Here is a 20184-nt window from a genome sequence, read left to right as displayed (position 1 = left end):
TCTATCTATCTATCTATCTATCTATCTATCTATCTATCTATCTATCTGTACATACATACATATAATTTTTCCCCTCCAACTACCCTAATACTGACAAAGGTCTCATGAGTTACAAATATCATCTTTCCATTCAGGAATGTAAACAGTTTAACCTTAATAAGTCTCTTATGATTTCTCTTTCCTGTTTACCTCTTCATGTTCCACTTGAGTCTTGTATTGGAAAGTCAAATTTTCTATTCAGCTCTGGTCTTTTCATCAAGAATACTTGAAAGTCCTCTGTTTCACTGAATGACCATTTTTTCCCCTGAAGAATTATACTCAGTTTTGCTGGATAGGTGATTCTTGGTTGTAATCCTATTTCCTTTGCCCTCCGGAATATTGTATTCCATGCCCTGTGGTCCCTTAATGTAGAAGCAGCTAAATCTTGTGTTATCCTGATTGTGTTTCCACAATACTTGAATTGTTTCTTTCTGGATGCTTGTAATATTTTCTTCTTGACCTGGGAACTCTGAAATTTGGCTACAATATTCCTAGGAGTTTTCCTTTGGGGATCTCTTTCAGGAGGAGATCGGTGGATTCTTTCAATTTCTATTTTGCCCTCTGATTCAAAAATATCAGGGCAGTTTTCCTTGATAATTTCTTGAAAGATGATGTCTAGGCTCTTTTTTTGATCATGACTTTCAGATAGTCCAATAATTTTTAAATTCTCTCTCCTGGATCTATTTTCCAGGTCAGTTGTTTTTCCAATGAGATATTTCACATTATTTTCTACTTTTTCATTCTTTTGGATTTGTTTTACAGTGTCTTGATTTCTCATAAAGTCACTAGCTTCCAATTGCTCTATTCTAATTTTTAAGGAAGTATTTTCTTCAGTAATCTTTTGGACTTCCTTTTCCATTTGGCCAATTTTGCTCTTTAGCGCATTCTTCTCTTCATTGGCTTTTTTGACCTCTTTTGCCATTTGGGTTAGGCTATTTTTTAAGGTGTTATTTTCTTCAGTATTTTTTTGGGTCTTCTTTAGTAAGTTGTTAACTTGCTTTTCATGATTTTCTTGCATCACTCTCATTTCTCTTCCCAGTTTTTCCTCTACTTCTCTTACTTGCTTCTCAAAATCCCTTTTGAGCTCTTCCAAGGCCTGGGACTAATTCACATTTTTCTTGGAAGTTTTGGATGTAGGAGCTTTGACTTTGTTTTCTTCTTCTGGTTGTATGTTTTGATCTTCTTTGTCACCAAAGTAAGATAATATAGTCTGACTCTTTTTGCGCTGCTTGCTCATGATCCCAACCAATTACTTGAGTTTTAAACTCTTTGTTAAAGTAAAAGTCTGTTTCCAATGTGGAGAATGTACTGTCCCAAGCTTTGGGGGTTAGTACAGCTGTTTTCAGAGATACTTCTAGGGACCTGAAAAGTGTCAGTTCTTCCAAGGTGCTATGATAAGGGGCGAGGTGTTTCCTCTCCACTGCCACAACAAGCTCCACTGTGCCAGCACTCCTCCTTGCCCCAGGACCGCCCCTCAGAACTGTGACCCAGATCCAAGCACGGGCAAAGCAAGAGATTCCTGCCTCAGCCCTGGCAAAGAGATCCTTGCAATCCCCCTCTGATCAGCCACTCGATTCCCCTTCAGTCTGTGGGCCAGAAGCTCAGAAGCCAGCCGCTGCCCTCGGGGCGGCTGAGATCAAGCTTCTTCTCTAGCAGTAACAGACTTTTCCCACTAACCTTATAAATTGTCTTTGGCATTCATGGGTTGAAAAGTCTGGAAACCGCCACAGCTGCCTGCTATTCAGTCCTCTGAGGCCTGCTCCAGGGTTTTGCCAAACTTCGCTCCTCTCCCAGCCCAGTGTGATATACCTTTCTGATCAGCCATCCAGGTTGTCTTGGGCTGGAAATTTGTTTTACTCTGTTTTTTTGTGAGTTCTGCTGCTTTAGAATTTGTTTAGAGACATTTTTTGTAGATATTTCGAGGAGTTTGGGGGAGAGCTTTAGCAAGTCACTGCTTTCTCTCCTCCATCTTGGCTCCACCCTCTCAAACAGCCTATAAATATTTTTGTACATGTGGGTCCTTTTCCCATTTGTATGATCTTTTTGGGATACAGACCTAAAAGTGCTATTGTTGGATCAAAGGGTATGCACATTTTTATAGCCCTTTGGGCATAGTTCCAAATTGCTCTCCAAAATGGAAAAATGGTTGGATCATTTCACAACTCCACCAACAATGCATTAGGGTTCCAATTTTCCCACATCTTCTCCAACATTTACCATTTTTCTATTTTGTCATGTTGGCCAATCTGATAGGTATGATGTGATACCTCAGAGTTGTTTTGCTTTGCATTGCTCAAATCAATAGTGATTTAGAGCATTTTTTCATATGACTGTAGGTGGCTTTGAGGACAAATTTAAACTTAGTCCTCCTGACTCCAGGGCTAGTGCTCTATCCACTCTGCCACCTAGCTGCCCCACTGTGAACTTCATTTGTAACATTTCTCTTGGAGTTGTCTCACAACAGACTGTTTTTTAAAGTTAAATATTAAACCAGTAAAAATATTAAGTGCCATCCTTTGTATTAAAAAGTATAAAGAACCTAAAAAGAAAGACTCTCTTAGTTGAGTTACTGGAAGAGTTACCTCTGAGGGTAGACATTTTTAATATCCTTATACACATAAACTGACCTGCTTCTCTCTGTCTTTCTGTCTCTGTCTCTGTCTCTCTCTGTCTCACACACACACACAATCACACAATCATACACACATTTCTCTTTTTGCTGGAGCAAAATGCTTCCTCATATGTTTTGTAGATGTTGTCCTTATGGATTGGCCTTTTCAAAGAGCCAAATGTAATGTATTGAATAATGAGTGCAAAACCAGGGCTTTCCAGTATATAGTAATATCTCCTGCTGTTGCTCATGTTCAGACTTAAATCACCTTGTAATTTGCTCTTTAGTTGTGTAGCACTCAGGGTCTCTTTCATATCAGGCCCCCCCGCCCCGAGCCTGGATCCTCCAGTTTTAAGGTAGCTCATGAGGCATAATTCACTCAAAATCAGATCCTGCAAGTCCCCACTGATATGTTGTTGTTGTTTTTTAACTAGAACAACCAGACAGAATTTAAAGCAAAATATATTTAATTGAACAATCCTGCAAAATAAATAACAAGAAAGATTTTACATCCTCCTCCAACCATACAGGGGCATACTTTCCCACAGGTTACTACACCAGCAGTAGGAGAGGGGGCATATTCAGGGAACATGCACAGAGGACCATATAAGTAAAGAATACATGTGATCAGAAGTATGTATGTCCAGTGGCAATGCTTACCCTGGCCCTGTGGGACTCCGTAGATGCTGTTTGGTGATGTCATCACACTGCTCTCTGCTAGGCATCTCCACTAAGTTGCTTTCCTGACTGGATATCTCTGATAGGCTTCCTCCTGTCATTAGCTGGGCTTCATTTGGCTCCTTTGCTGAGCCTCTGTGGCAGGTGCTAGGATCTTAGCTCCAAAGAGCTTATATTCCTGCCAGCTATAAAAAGACCTTAGGAATTCAAGTCTGTCCATTTGAATTGACTTCTCTGCTCTCTTTAGTTCAGTCTCTCAGTGTAATTCTTTTCTGACTTATGGTCAGAAAATTCTATCCCCTGCTCCTAGCGAATCATGCCTACCTGTGCTGGGAAGAGAAAAGAGAAAAGGTTGGTGACCTTGATCCAGTTTCCTTCCTCTCATCCTCCCAGGAACAAAATCCCTTCCCTACAGTTGTTTCACGAACATTTATTTTGTCTCTCCAGGGAGCATCTGAGAGACAATGTGGGGCAGTAGATCTAGAACCAACCTTCAAGCCAGAGAGAACTCAGTTCAAGACTTTCTTCTGACACATTGTAGCTGTGGTAACCCTGGGCAAGTCATTTAACTTTAACTTCTTAGCAACTCTTCAAGCCTATAAATTGCAGAGAAGACACTATGTTGCATTGGTAGAGGGAGTTTCCTCACCTGGGAGTTAGTTCCCTGTATCAGTAAAGTCACAGGTCTGGGCCCTATCTCTAACCAAGCTCCTAGACAGCAGGGGCTATGCTTTCTTCTTTCTTTTATGTTCTCCCATCTTACACAATTGAAAAACACTCAGTAATGTTGGTTAAACATTAAATGAAATAAATGCTCAATGCACATTAATCCACTCAACAGTCATTTATCCTTGGGCTAGACGCTTCAGCAGTTAGAAAGTTTAGACACAGTCCCAGATTTCACATAGCTTTCCCATTGGTGGTGGGCTGAGCTACAAACATGGGTGACTATAATATATGGTACTTTTGTTCCCATTCCTGTGCTTTTGTGCCGTCCCTGGAACGCACTCCCTCCTTACCTCTGCATCTTAGACATTTTCAGGACTCATCGCAAGTGCCGCCTGCGACATAGGTTGATGTTGCTTTCTCCCTTCTCAAATGACTTTGAACTTATTTGCTGTGTCTGTTTAGTTGTTAGATGTAAGCTCCTTGAGTGCTGGGACTATTTTCATTCACAGCACAGTGCCTTACAAATTTGTTGTTGCTTAGTTGTTTTTCAAGTCATGTCTGACTCTTCCTGACCCCACTGGGGGTTTTCTTGGCAAAGATACTGGAATGGTTTGCCATTTCTCCAACTCATTTTACAGATGAGGAGACTGAGGCAAACAGGGTGAAGTGACTTGCCCAAGGTCACACAGCTAAGGAAGTGTGTGAGGCCAGATTTGAATTCAGGAAGAGGAGAATTCCTGACCGGAGGCCCAGCACTCTATCCACTTTGTGGCCTCGCAGCCTTACATATAGGAAGCGCTTAAGTCAGTTCTTTGAATTGAATTGAATTGGTTGAGAGTTTGTAAACCTGAGATCTAGGCTAGGTTTTGTCACTAAATCGTTATGTGACCTTGGGTTAGTCATTTGTTGTTTGGATCTCAGTTATCTCTGTAAAATGAGGTGGTTGGATCATGTGATCTCTAAGCTCTCTTCCAGTTCTATTTTTGTTGGGGTGGCTAAAGACCTCTTCCCATAGGAACCCTTTACTTATCAGCCCATTGTGTTCTGAAAAGTTCTGTCTTTGGGAATGAAATGTTCCTGCATTTATCTCAGCAAAAAGGCAAATTGTTCTGACATTCCTTTTAGGTTAAAAGTCTTATTTAAATGTACATTTAGGGGAAATGATTCTTAACCTTTGTTGTGCCATGGACTCCCTTTGGCACTCTGGTGAAACCTATTGTCCTCTTCTCAGAATATTCTTTTTTAAATGCATAAAAAGAAAACTCATAGGATTAGAAAGGAAACCAATTATATTGAAATAAAGATGTGATTTTTTTTTCTCCTCTAAATTCATGGATCCCCTGAAATCTAACCAAAGATCCCAAGTTAAGAGCTCATGGTACTTTTGGCCCAAGCTGGGGGTCTGGGGTTGGGCAGACAGCCAAACTCTCCCTGGCTTTCAGGTTTTTTACACTGACTCTCTGCCTCCAACTCCACCACCACTCCCTCTGTAACCATGACAAAACAGGCCATCTCCCTCACTGAGGACTATCTGGCTGGTGGCGTTTCACTGCTATCTCTGAGACCTCACTGTCCCCCACTGAGATAGACTACTACAGCAGGGAAAGCACACAAGTAAACAAATTACTACTAATAAGCAGTATAAAGGCACAATAGACTTTATAGTTTGAATTTCAAAGGAACAAAGTGTTTGTGGAGGAAATCTGGAGAGCCTGGAAATTTCTGACCTACTCCACCATCTTCCCACAATGCATCTTCTCCAGCAGGGTAACGTAACAAATGTCATCAGGTATTTCATCCCACCCAGGCCCTAACTTTGCCTTTAAGGATAAGCAATTAGCAGATCTTTTGGGGAGGATGTGCTCACAATTTTGGAAGTATTTTGCTGGTAATGTGACCTCTGGTGCTGTGCAGATAGAGTCACTTTTCTCCACTTTTTCTCTCTCTTGGATTTTGCAAGAACCCACTTGACCGCTGATGTTGGGAAATTTGCCACTGAAAGAGAATTCAAAGTCCTGGGAGACATTTTGAAAATCACTGTCTGATGGAATTTGTGGCTTGTATCACGTTTTCAATGTCTCAGAGCAAGGGGTTATTATCTATAGAGCAGCCTTCTTGTGAATCTGATACAGTAAAAGACATGCTTCCAGATGCTAAGATCATTCAGACTGTGATAAATTGGATGATTGAACAATCAGTGACTGCGGTAGCAGTGGTGTTCTCCTTTCCCTTTGATATGGTAAGGTGGTGGGTGATGACGCCAACTGGGCACAAGGTAGCTGATGTCATGTATACTGGGACAATTGATTGCTGGAGGAAGATTGGTAAAACTTTCTTCAAAAGTCCCTAGTCCAATGTTCTCAGAGGCACCAGTGACGATTGTGTACTTAATCTAGGTATATCCTAACCCCAAATGGGGTCATGAAGAGTTGGACAGGACTGAAACAACTCAACAACAAATGTATCTTTAAAAAAACATGTCTCTTATTTGTATTTAAGCACTATAGATAACTATTTTGCACAGCTAAATATTTGGTAGTTAGGATCTGTGTTGGGTGCTCTGCTATAAAACAATAAGCACACAAAATACTCTAAAAAAGAACTCATGGTTTAGGAAACCCAGAACATTTTCATATTTCTGACTAGAAGTAGTTGCATGTTCTAGTGACTTGACAAACAAGGGAAAAGCTGTAGACTTAACCCAAACTTAAGCACCACTTTTAGGTATGTTGGATGGATAATAGTTGTTTGTTTATTTGTTGTTTAATTATAGGTGAGTTTTACTTCTATAAATGTTCCAATTTTAAATTTAATTATGCTTCTTTCCATAACAGGATAAGTTTAAAGAAAGTATTGATGCCTTTTAAATTATGAAACATCTTGTTCTTTCATATTGTATGTGGCTTTTATCTTTGTATGGAAATATGTGACCATTTAAATGGGAAAAAAAATTCTATCCTAGTTTGATACTGCTAATGTTGTGCATTTATCCTCCCGAGTTAGGAGGCCCAGTAGTTAAGGCTTTAAGGGTAGTATTAACTTGACCACCTGGCACCATTGCTCAGCCATAACACTTCCCATTCCTGGTGATCCTATTAAATATTAATAGAAAATGCTAATGCATATCAATATTTAAGAGGCCAACTAAATAAAAATTGCAGAGTTCTGCAACTTAGGTGATTCAGCATAGGAATGACAATGCAGACTACTGGTTTTCCATGGATGATGCTCAATTTTAATTCTTCCTAGCCTGTTGTGTTCAATGGTTCACAACATATTGGGATACCAGGAAGAAAAAGAGAAATTAAAACAAATGATAAAAGATAAATTGGTCAGGTAGGAGTAAAGAGGAATGACTATTCATATTACAAAAGGATTCCTGTTACAAAAAGCTTGCTTTAAATAAATAGGTACCCCCTTTACTTAGATATCATTAAAACTTACTGTGGTTGGTTTGGCTGGAGTCAGGGAAAGAAAGAGGGGCAAGGAAATTTACAAATGCAGGGTGAGGGTTCTACTCCCTACCTCCTTTCTTTTCTTTTAAAAAAAAATTTAAATTTTTTTTGTTTTTATTTATTTATTTTAGTTTTTTTTCTGTCACCTCCTATTTCTGAAGCAGCTTGTTGCCATTTAGATAGAATGCTGGACCCAGAGTCAAGAAGACTGCAGTTTAAATCTTACCTCAGACTCTTTCTAGCTGTGTGACCCTGGACAAGTCACTTAATTTCTCTCAACTTCAGTTTCTTCATTCACAAAATGGGGATAATGATAATATCTACCTCCCATGGTTCTTGTAAGGGGGGAAAATGAGATAATATCCAAAAAATGCTTTACAAATCTTAAAATGCTGTATAAATGCTACCTATTATTATCATTTGTAAATATAGATAAAGCATTCCTGGGAAAAACAGGTTTCAGATGAAGTGCAGTTTTGTCCATGAATGCATGTGTCCACTCTATAAACTGAGGTTACTGATACAGGCTGATTACTAAAGATGACAGAGTTGAGGCAATGTGGGACAGTTGAAAGAATGCTGGACTAAGTTTGGACTCAGGCTACTTTTCTGGACTAACCTTATTCTGCAAGGAGAAATTAACTCAAACTCTCACTTCATCCTTCGTACCCCTGGGGACCCTCCCTCTCTCTCATTGGATAGGGTGTAGGGTGGACACTGGAGAACTCCCTCCTAATTCTTCACCATTTAAGGAGGGCACCTAGAGAATTCACCTCATCGTTTCCCAATTGGCTACTTTCCTGGACTTAAAGATCTCCAGACACTCATTATTCTGCAAGATGAAGTCAACTCTGAAACCCTCCCTTCCTCATATTATGTCCTACCTGGACTGTAGGATTCTATCATGCCTAGGTTACTTTCCTCTGCCTCCCCTTCCTCCCCAAGACTTTCCCTTTTCTTTTCTTTTCTTTTTTTATTTAAAGGCAATTAGGGTTAAGTGACTTGCCCAGCATCACACAGCTAGTAAGTGTCAAGTGTTTGGTCTGAGGCGGGATTTGAACCCTTTTCTTTTTATATGTTGTCTTCTCCCATTAGACTCTGAGCTCTTTGAGGGCAGAGACTGTCTTAATTTTTATTTTGTATACCCAGAAGAGCTCAGCGCAGTGCTTGGCACATAGTAAATACTTAATAAATATTCTTTTATTCATTCATCCTCTTTCCCCTTTTCCTTCTTTCTCTTTTTTCCCCTGCTGCTCTTCTGCCAGTTTGTTTGGTTTTAAGGAAGGTTCCATTCTCCCTGATAAACTGGTGAGTGGAGGGGTATTCCTCCATCTTCTTGACCTCCCCTTTTAGGAGATAGATCAGCTTTCATTTTGTGCAGAGATGACTAGTTATAGGGACTGGACCTGTGCCTTCACAGATATAAGGAATTCCTGGATGAGGAAGTTCCCACTTCTAATGCAGCTTGATACCACTGGCAACTCACAGACTTAAAGAATTACCTAGACCAGACCTGCACAACTTGCCAGTAGGTAGGGGCCAAAATTAATAGGCTAAACTTCTTTGGGCTGCAGATAGGTTTTTAGCAGTTCACTTTCCAAGTAAAGGTATAATTAATGATTAAACTATTTTGCAAATAAACCATATTTTAAAAAAGGGAAATTTCAATTAATATTAGTTAATTATACTTATTACTTAAGATTTTTATTTATCATGAAATAGCTTCTCTCAGACTAGAGATGGGTTGGCAATGGTTGGCTGCCATGGGTCATGTGACAAAGAGGAGCGAATGCCCAGTGGCACCCCAAGTTCTATGATGACTGACTAGTGAAAGGCAGGTTAAGTGGGACATGGACAAAACACTTGTTACATCTTCACTTTCTTTTACATCCTCTACATTTTTTCGTGGGCTGTCTGGAATCCTTTGGTGGGTTGCAGGTGGCCCTTGGGCTATATGTTGTATAGGCCTGACCTAGAGCATGGAGAGGACTAGCCCAAGGTCTCATGACCTGTAAGTTTCAGAGGCAAAATTTGAACCCAAGTCTTCTTGGCTTGTTGTTGTTGTTTGATCTTCATTCTGGAAGAAGACTGGTGACATCAAGAGGGTGATGTCTTGACTTGCAAGTGAATTGGACTTAAGTGAGGCAGGGCAATGCAAAGTCATCAGTGAGCCTCATCTGGAGTCATCTGAGCACAGTAGCAAGATGTAGGTCAGAACAGCTGGAGATGGCCCCAGATGCAGGGGGGAGATCTTGGCATTTTTTTTTCCAGCCAAAGACAAGGTTTATTAAAGATCCACCATATTGGCCAGAGTCTTAAGGAATCTGAACATCTGTGAGCTGTTGGCTAGAATCTTAAAGGATCTGAGCATTTGGATAGATTTTAAGAATCTGAGCCAATCTTGGCCTTTCTAAGGTAAGTTCTTTCTTTCCCAGGTCTCAGTTTGTCTGAGGCAATACCCATTCAGTGATTTAAAGCTAGGTAAGAAATAAGGCAAAAGATGACCTAGAGGCCAGCTTTCTATCCACTAAGCAAAGCTGCCACTAATTGATGAATGAATAATCTCACCAGTCAGCTTAGCGCAGTCACTTCCTCTTGCCTGAAACCTCCTTTTATCCTCCAGTGTACTTTTCCATGTGATTCTGTAAACACTACAGGGGATCCACACAACTTGCTGGTGGGAATTTCTCTAGATATTTAAACATTTTTTTGGATATCCTTAGTGTCCATGGCCTGTCCACTGGTCATCCTTCAGTCTTCCTACATGACTTCTCCACCTCCTCGGCTGGTCATTCACTTCTCTGATGATATCTTTTAGACTGTTTCTTGTGGGTAGTCCTTCTTTGGTAACATGATGCAGATTATTTAGATCCACCATGTGTATATCTAGTGCCTTTTGGGTGACCTGCATTTCATTTCATTTTGTTCTTTTTGTTTTGCAAACTGGCTACTATATATTAAAAGCCTGGCTTTATTTAAAACACACACACCCACAATCACACCCACATACCCACACATACACAGGGAGAACCTAAAATAATTTGTAGTTTATTCAAGTTCAAAAGATTCCAAGACTAATATTTTCCAGCATCACTTCCTATTAATACCTTTTGTTTCTACTTCATATTCATTTCCAAATTATCTCTTCCCATTCATCCAAAGAGTCAGTTCTTGTAACAAAAGTTAAAAAAAAAGGACAAAAAGTAATTTAGAAAACCAACAAACATATCTACTGAGTCTAGCAGAACAGTCAATGTTTCACACTCATAGACTATCTCTACAATGAAGGGAGGGAAATACATTGCAGCCACTAGAGTGACAGAGTAATGTAGTGAACAGATTGAGCGGTGGGATTTAGAGTAAGAAAAATCTGGATTTGAATCTCTTCTCAAACACTCTCTGACTGTATAACCCCTGGGCAAGCCACTTAAATTCTCTCAGCCTCAGTTTCCTCAACTGTAAAATGGGGATAATAATATCATTTACCTCACAGGGTTATTGTAAGGCTCAAATAAGACAATTTATTTATAATGCCATGCAAATTTTATATCAGAGGTTTCTGAACTTATGTGGCTTATTGCTCCCTTTAAAAAAATTACTCAGCCCCCCCCCGAAATCTACTTTCTTTAACCCTTTAACAGTTTGTTGGATTTTTTTTTTGCATCATTTCCAAAAAAAAAAAATTTAAAAAAAGACACATCTTAAATTTAATAATTTATTGTATATTTGTGGGTTTTTTTCTGCATTGAAATTTTGATGGTGCAACATTGTGTCATGTAACTATATAGCATCATATTGTAAACAAGTCATTACATGCACCTATTCCTGCCTATGCATGCTGGACTTCCCAATAATGTACGCATGACACGCTCACCTGACAAACTTGCTTGTTAAGACTTGTAGGCAGACTTGACCGCTGATCGGTTGTAACTTATATTTTGTGTGTTTATTTGGAAAATAATGTAGTCATTAGACTTTAACTCTGTTATACAACAGATGAAACATGAACAAACTGTTTTTCAAAATTTTTCTTTTCTTCTTTCCTTATGCTTCCACCACCCCCTTATTTTTATTCAATGCTCCCTAATTGCCCCAGAGGCTACTACGGTCCCCCTCATCGTTCCAGCTCCCCCCAGGGAGCAGTATCACCCACTCTGGGAATCTATGCCTTATATAAATGTTAAGGATTATTTATTTTAAGAAAACTATAAAGGGCATTTTCTCTTTCTATCTTTCACCCAGAAAAATCTGGAGCCAGTTCACCCTTTCCCAAACATACACCCTTATTTCAATGAATTTGTTTGCAAATGTTAAATAATGCTTCTATTTAGGAGGAACCTACAAGCCTGGCATCTGAGGCTATAAAGGAAGCTGTCTTGAAATTTAGGCAATTTGCTGGCCTGCCGTGTGTTGCAAGGGCTGAACAGCACGTGCAGAAAAGATTACTTATCACCAAATCATGGCTGTGAGGAACTTTTCATTGAAATTCTAGACTCTGAGGCTTTGAATTCACTACCTGAATCTTGAACTAACATAGATTTGTGGCTTCCAATTGAATTGTTGAGATCTTCATTACTTGTCAGAAAGGCATTGCGTGTGACCTAAGAGTTCCAACTTTTAGAAAGGTAGCCGTAGGTATATTTGTAAGTGACTGCATTGCCCTCCTGTGGTGAAATGTATACTGCCTGTTTTAGCAAATTGATGTCCTGAACTTTCCTAACATGTGGCCTACATCTGTTATCATGAGACAAATGCTATTACATCTGCTCTTGGGTGCTTGCCCAAATTGTCTTGTTATCATATTTCACAGTATTGACTTGCTTGAAATAAGTGGGACATCAGAAAATGATTTGGAAATATTTGTTTTTCAGCTGGTCCCGAACTTCAAAGTGGATTTTGTTTGCAAAACTTTGTTTATAAGTCAGCTTCTTTCCTACAAAGTTAATTTCCCTCTAGAAACAGTGCTATAAGTGATAGCTAAGTTTCTAGACCTAATAATGGAAGCTTATTTGATTCAAAATGTTCCTACAATCATTGTAGAGATGCAAATTTATGTTTGATGTAAGGAACATGTCAAACATAAATCTGTATGTTTATACACATTATTATTGGAGGCAGGTTTCCCTTCACTGGGAGTCTTCAGGTATGTCTTAGAAGGGATTCTTGTTCAGGTAAGGGTTTGATTGGATGACCTCATAGGGTCTATTGTTATTTAATTATAACCCTGAGGCTTGAGCACCTCCAAAACTTCCCTTTAAAAATGTGCATCTTAGAACCCTGAACCTAATCCCAGGGCTTGATTCTGAACTCCTGAGACGGAAGGAAATAAAATACTGTGGAAAGAGTCAGTGACTGGTCTATTCCCTGGGCACAGTTAATAGAAAGCTATAGTAGCCTTGGGCAGCTAAGTGGCACAGTGGATAGAGTGCCTGGGACTGAAGTCAGGAAGACCCAAGTTCACATCTGGCTTCAGATATTTTCTGTGTAACTCTGAGAGAGTCAATTAATTCTGTTTGCCTCAGTTTTCTCATCTGTAAAATGAGCCGGAGAAGGAAATGGCAAACTGCTCCAGTATTGTTATCAAGAAAACCCCAAAAGGGGTCATAAAGAATTAGGCAAGACTGAAATAACTAAACAAGAAAAATCTGGTTCCTCCGCATAGCTCTGTTAGACTATACTGCCTCCAAAAACTTCTCAGGATCATAGTCTTTATGAATAGCTTTTTTTTTTTTTAAAGGAAGGAGGGGAGTTCTCTATGTCCAGCTATAGTTGCTGCCAACTAATAAAGAACTGATTCCAAAGCTTAATGATGCCTTTATTCAAAAGAAAACTTATCTTTCCTAGGATACCTGGGATGAAATCCTAATTGGAAGTGTGGAAATGAACAAGGTTTTGGCTTGCCCCAGGTAAGAGTTCTAACCCAAAATTAGTACTTAAAGCTTTGTCCAATTGGTTATTGTGCACATTTGCCTAACTCTTTCTTGGCTCTGTTACAGATGTATCATGATAACAGTGGACCCAGACACTGGAATCATTACTAGGAAAGAGCCCCTGGAAACATTGAAGAGGTAGATCATGGTGGGAGACTGGGGGTAGAGGGAGGGATACTTTTGATAGTCATGTATTATCATACTGTCATTGTATTATCATGGCAGAACTAGGTTTAAACATATAGGTAGTTAGGGATTGGACTGAATGGGTCTAGAGCCCTTCAGATCTTAGATTTTTAGATGCAGTGAAGTTAGCTTCTCTACCTTGAAGGCCCAGACTTAAGCGTTGCTTCAGATCACACCCCAAGTTCCTGTAAATACTATCTCTGTTTTCATGGTTGACTGCTCTGTTCTAGAAACCCAGTGATTGATTGATTCATTGTTAAGCTTATGAATTTGTCAGAATTCTAAGGGAATCTGGGCAGGTAGGTGGTGCAGTGGATAAAGTGTTGGGCTTGGAGTCAGGAAGACCTGAGTACAAATCCAGTCTTAGATACTAGTTGTGTGATCTAGGTCAAGTCACTTAACCCAGTTTGCCTGAGTTGCTCACCTGGAGAAGGAAATGGCAAACCACTCTAGTATCTTTGCCAAGAAAACCCCAAATGGGGTCACAAAGAATTGTACATAACTACTGAACAACTAAGGGAATCTAGAGTAATTCTTCTTTTCAGCTCTATTCCATTCAAACTATTATGAAATTGATTTATGTAGGTAGACAGTATATTTGAACAAGTAAATTAAAATTTTTTTTTATGGCCTCCAGGGAGGCCTCTCAACATAGATGCAGATACAATGCTGATAAGTCCATACATAATAACAGGATACTCTTGGAATTGCCAGAAATAAGTCTTTCCTGCACTTTCACTCCTATCAACTTTCCAAGAGAGGTTCTGTTTGCATGACTCCCTGGGCCAGTATATTTGCTTTATATTATATTTTTCTCCATTTGCATGATGATATTTCTTTGTCCCCTTCAGCTACCGCCTCTGTGATCCAGCGGAGAAGCATCTATACAAGTCAGACCCACTCTTTGGGATGTATTTTTCAGTGGAAAAAATTGGAAGCCTAAAAGTCGGTGACCCTGTGTATCTGATGACTCAGTGATGGAGGTCCTGGGGGGTGACTGGTTGATATGGTAAATGCAAAGCTTCCTTCCTGCACAAAATTATGATGAAATAAAAATAAAATTGGCTTATGTTGGAAGATTTTCCATTTTCCTTTCCTTAGATCTCTGGAGAGTGTACTATTCTTGATATGATATTGGAACTTGCAGACATTTCTTTCTCCCCTTCATTCTGACAACTTTAATCTCTATTTTAGTCTCAGCTTTTCCCATTGCAACTTTCCATTAGATTATAAAAAGTTTATATTGGGTTCCCCAGTGAAATGATGTCCATTGGTTAATATTTCTACTTCATTTTAGATGACCTTCATAATGCAGGTCATTTCTTCTCAAGAGTTATCTATTTATATTTTCTACATTTGATAGAAAAGTCAAAGAAAGGGACTAGAATCCAAAAGCAACTGTGTGAAGTTGTTAAACCAAATTTAAATTTCATCAGAATTTTTAAAAATGCAATTTAAAGTTTGAGTGTTTTCTCTCAAGGGCAGAGAACTATGCCTTTTGAGTGATGGTATAGTGCAAAAAGCCCTGGATTGGAAGTTAGAGGCCTTCATTTTAAATTCTGATTTTACTGATTCAGTCAAAGAGCCACACTTGAGGACTTAGAGGCCACAAGTGGTCTCAAGGCCACAGATTCCCTACCCTTGGCCTAGGCTATTACAACATCATATGTTGCATAAGAGACCTGTCTGAACACTCTTAGCTGAGACATTTCCTTTCCTCTCAGCCAAGGAACCTTACCCTCAAAGTTGAACAGGATCTCTTTGGATCCTTAAACAACATTTCCTTCAGATTGGCTGCATTAAAATCATTCTAGGAAGAGGACTGCCTTTTATTTCATCAAATTCAGCAGGGAGAATGTTCCTTAATTTATTCCCTCAGGATTTTAAACAGGAACTTACATTTTTTGCCAGTGTAGTGTTATACTGTTACCTTCATTATTCTTATTGATATTTAAACTAATGTAGTGCTATCTGGGACATCCATTTATTGATTTATGATCCTAAGAACTAGGTGTTTGGAAGAACACCTTGTATTCAGGGTGCAAAGCATCCCACATCCAGGTGACTAAAACAGCTGACATAGGACAACTTGTGATGAATGAGTAATTCTTGCATATCAAGACTATAGGTACGAAAGTATTGGATAATTAATCATTCCATGATGGCTTGACTGTCATAGCTTCTTTTAGTCTCTGTCACCTTGTCTAGGTCTGTATGTTCCTCTGCCCTTTTATAAATTCATTGATTTATTATTCATTAAATAATTGTTTGAGAGAATATTATTTGCCAAGCACCATCATAAGGTATATGAGAGAAAAAACAATGGATGAGACACTATTTTTGTCCCTGAGGAGCTTACAATAGAAAAGAAGACAAAATTACCACAATACAACACATGAATAGAATATGAAGGATACAGAAGAGTTAATAGCATTTGAGCTGTATCTTGAAGGATGGACAGAATTTCTGTAAAGAAAGATTGGGAAGGGGGTATATGTTTTATAGAATGAGAGACTGGCATGAACAGAGGTGCAGAAGCTAGAACTGATAGGGAGTGTGCAGGGAATGAGTATCTAAAACATAGAGTTCTTAGAAGGAACTAGTGGGATATTGGCAGAAAAGGGTAGTTTGGGCCAGGTTATAAGAGATCTTTGACTGTCCAACTAAGGAACACGGTGTTTATTCAATGCACATCAAGGAGCTGTTAGTTTTTTTTGTTTTTTTTTTTTTGGCTAGGCAATGGGGCTAAGTGACTTGTCCAGGGTCACACAGCTAGTAAGTGTTATGTGTCTGAGGCCGGATTTGAACTCAGGTCCTCCTGACTCCAAGGCCGGAGCTCTATCCACTGCGCCCCCTAGCTGCCCCTGCCGTTAGTTTTTGAGAAGAAGAGTGCCTTGATTGATTGGTGTGATATGGTCTGACCACTTGAGTGGAGGAACTGGAGTAGGGAAAGAGGTGGAGGGTTTGTAGGAGAAATTAAAAGTAGGGGTCAGGTAGTGATTGTGGTGCTGAGGGAAACATAGAATCTCAGAATTGGAAGGGACTTTAAGGATTATCTAGTCCGATCTACCGGCAGCTAGGTGGTGCTGGGGATAGAGGGCTAGGCCTGAAGTCTGGAAGACTCATCTTCTGAGTTCAAATCCGGCCTCAAACACATAGAAGCTGTGTGATTCTGGGCAAGTCACTTAACCCTGTTTGCCTCAGTTTCCTCATCTGTAAAATGAGCTGGGGAAAGAAATGAATGCAAGCCACTCCAGTACCTTTGCCAAGAAAATCTCAAATGGAGGTCACAAATAGTCAGACATAACTGAAAAAAGGACCAAACAACAGTCTGATCATAATTGAATTCAAGCAATTTAAAGTTTGAGAATTTTTCCTCAGGGGCAGAAAAGTATGCCTTTGAATGGCAGTGAGATGGATTTGGAGTTAGAGGCTTAGGTCCCTGGAGGGGAGTGTAGATTTAGACATGGCATAACGGAGTCAGTAAGTATGAGGAACAAATCTGGAAGTATAATAGTGTTACTGTGGGTTTTTTGGGTTTTTTTTGAGAGGCATTATGGTATATATAATGGAAAGAATACTAGACCCAAGTTAAGACAGACTTGGCTTTGAGTCCCAACTCAAGCACTTAACTAAGTGACCATGTGAACCTCAGTTTCTTTAGCTGTGAAAATTCATATAATGTAAAATTAAGTGCTTCCCTTAATCTCAAGTTTGTTGGGAAGATCAAATGAGGCAATATATGTAAAGAGCTTTATAAACTTTACAGACCTTATTTTCCATGCATTCTAGCAGCTTTTTGAGTTGTCCATGATTTGTCTTGACTGTTGTCCTATCTATACTAAATTAGTGTAAAGAGATGAATATAAAATTATTAATACAGGATTATTATTATTGTCTTGCTGAAATTAGACATTTATTAATGAATTAGAATTTATTATGCACTCCTTCAGATAGAGGCATACAGTAAATGGTTGTTAAACACAGTTGAATTAGGCCAGAAAAACACAGCTCTGTTATTCTGTTCTGTAGTTATTTGGTCACAAGAAGAAAAAAGATGAATTAGAATTGCCTAGAGTTAGGAAACTTGTCCAAACTCTTACAGATTATTAATGGAAGAGCAGGATCTGAGATTTTAAACACCTTGGGTCTCTTTTGCTGCTCAATTATTGAGAAATATTATTGATCACCTGCCGGCGTTCTGTTGAATGCTTCAGGGAACATGGAGAAAGATACTTGGCCAGCAAGGAAATCTAGGTGGAACTTGGTTTAAACACACACAAACCCCCCCCCCCCCCCGCAAAAAAACATTACTCCTAATACAAATCTCACCTTATATTTATTTTGTGTTATTTCCATCATACTCAGCAAAGGGCTTGACCCACAGCAGACATCCAATAGATGCTTTCTTGCATTTTGTGATTAAATGGATAACATCTAGAATTCAGAGGCCATTCGTAGTCCTTTCAATTTGAACACACACAATTCAATTTCAGCTCCTCACTCTCACCCCACACATGCAGTCCTTGAAAAACCTTGTTTCTACCTCTAAGTCATCTCTAAATCCTCTTCTCTCTTTTCATGTAGACATCAACCTACTTCAGGCCAACATCACCTCTTTACTGGGCAACTGCAGTAATTGCCCCTTCGTTGGTCTTCCTACCTAAAATCTCTCCTTGGTCCAGCCCATCCTCCACAAGGCATCAAAGTGATTTTCCCAAAGCACAAGCCCAACTATGTCATTCCCATACTTAACAAATTACAGTGGCTTCCCATTGCCTCTAGTAACAAATGTAAACTCCTCTGTTGGCATTTAAAGGTCTTTACAACCTGGCCCCATCTTACTTTTCCAGTCTTATTACACATTGCTCCCTTTCCCAAACTCCAAGGTATAGCCAAACTGGTCTTGCTGACACTCCTTTTCCTACCTTTATGCCTTTATTTTAGCTATTTCCCATGTTTGGAATGCCCATCTTCCTCCCTTGTGATTCTTGCAATACCTTTGTGACCTTGAGCAATTCAGAACCTCTCTGGGTCTCAGTTTTCTCATCTGTAAAATGGGTTAGATTAGATGATCTCTGAAGTGCTTTCCAGCTCTAGATCTATGATCCTATGAGTTAATTACACATATGATATCACAAGTAGGGAACTGCCTTACCCTTGCCCCCAAATTAAAAAAAAAATTCTCATCTATTGAAGTGACATGAGGTGGGGGTGGGGGATGTGACCCTGGGATATTATGTCAGAGCAACCTAGAAAGTAAAATAACCAGAGTCTTTTTTTAATTCATTCAGGTCACAATACTGAAAAGGGATTGACCAGGATCTCACAGTGACATTTCTACAGACCCATAACATAAAACCTTTTAGTAGATTTGTCTTGGAAAACCTCTATAATACTTCTGACTCCCTACTGACACTTATGTTCTGTGTGTTAATGTGACAAAAGGAAAAATCTGGGTGGGGGGGCTGAGGAGGGGCTGGAGTAGGAGAAGAAGTGATAATAATAATAAGCTAAACTTTCTGTGGTAGTAAAGAAATGGAAACAAAGTGGATGTCCATTTATTGGGGAATAGCTAAACAAATTTTGGTACATGAATGTAATGGAATGTTAGTGTGCTGTAAGAAATGATGAAGAAATGATGGAGAGAGAGAAGCATGGAAAGATCTATATGAACTGATGCAGAGTGAAATAAACAGAAGAAAGAAAACAACACCCACAATGACTACAATGATGCAAATGAAATTAAACAGAATTAATGTAACCAAATTAAACCGAAAGAATAACCACAAAATAATCAAAAGTGAAACTTGAAAATTTACAAAGAACAAACATGGCCCAAAGAACAGAAATGAGAAGACCCCCCACCTCCTTTGCAGAGGTGGGATATCCACAAGTGTGGTATGTTTCACATATGTTCAGACTTTTTTGATGTATTGATCAGTTTTGCTAATTTTTTTCTTCTTCCTTTTTTTCTTTTTTCTTTTCCTTTAAAAATATAATTTGTAATATGGAATGGCTCTCTTGGATGAGAAAAACACTGGAAGAAATTCTGGTGATGATAGGGGGCACCTAGGTGGCACAGTGGATAGAGCACTGGTCCTGGAGTCAGGAGGACTTCATGTGGCTTCAGACACATAACACTTACTAGGTGTGTGACCCTGGGCAAATCACTTAACCCCATTGCCTAACAAAACAAAATTCTGGTGATGTGAAAAATTGAAAGACATCAATAAAATTCATTTTTGAAAAAATAGGCTAGTTAAAATGGCATCTCTTAAACCCCTAACTTTAGTAGTATTGAGGAAAAGTAACAGAAAGAACTGAGGAAAAATCAGCAAGCCTCCTAAAGTGTAATGTTTCTCACATTCCCTATTTGAGGATAAATTGGAGGACTGAGACATTTGTTTCTTTCACATCTTCCTACTGTCTTTTTACCACTAGTAGACTCTATTTCACGAATCACTTGTTATCTTTGTTTTCCTGCCATTAGGAAATAGGACTGTACTTGATATGTGAGTTTTTAATATGGAGAGACATTATTTTGGAACTTTTCTGGGACAGGAATATTTCTAACAAGAATGGAGGACAAGAGAATAGAATTTCGATTGGAATG

General features: G+C 39.1%; 1 protein-coding gene across 2 annotated transcripts in view; it reads left to right on the top strand.

Moving 5' to 3' along the window:
- LOC114049538 (mitochondrial amidoxime reducing component 2-like) overlaps positions 1–19041 on the top strand; it is a 42860-nt gene extending 23819 nt beyond the window's left edge. Inside the window, exons 5-8 of one of the 2 annotated variants that reach the window (XM_027870776.1) lie at positions 13297–13358; positions 13449–13520; positions 14420–14577; positions 18863–19041. In XM_027870776.1, coding sequence (XP_027726577.1) covers positions 13297–13358; positions 13449–13520; positions 14420–14546 — 261 coding nt within the window. In that variant the 3' untranslated portion in view covers positions 14547–14577; positions 18863–19041. Of the gene's footprint in view, positions 1–13296; positions 13359–13448; positions 13521–14419; positions 14646–18862 lie in introns of those variants that run through there. The other variant, XM_027870775.1, reaches the window with a different exon arrangement.
- The last annotated feature ends 1143 nt before the right edge of the window (positions 19042–20184 follow it).

This window comes from Vombatus ursinus, unplaced genomic scaffold (assembly GCF_900497805.2).
Source record: "Vombatus ursinus unplaced genomic scaffold, bare-nosed wombat genome assembly UNPS02014798.1, whole genome shotgun sequence".
Lineage (NCBI taxonomy): Eukaryota > Metazoa > Chordata > Mammalia > Diprotodontia > Vombatidae > Vombatus > Vombatus ursinus.
Note: the sequence above shows the minus strand (reverse complement) of the source record. Positions and strands in the feature narration are given on the sequence as shown.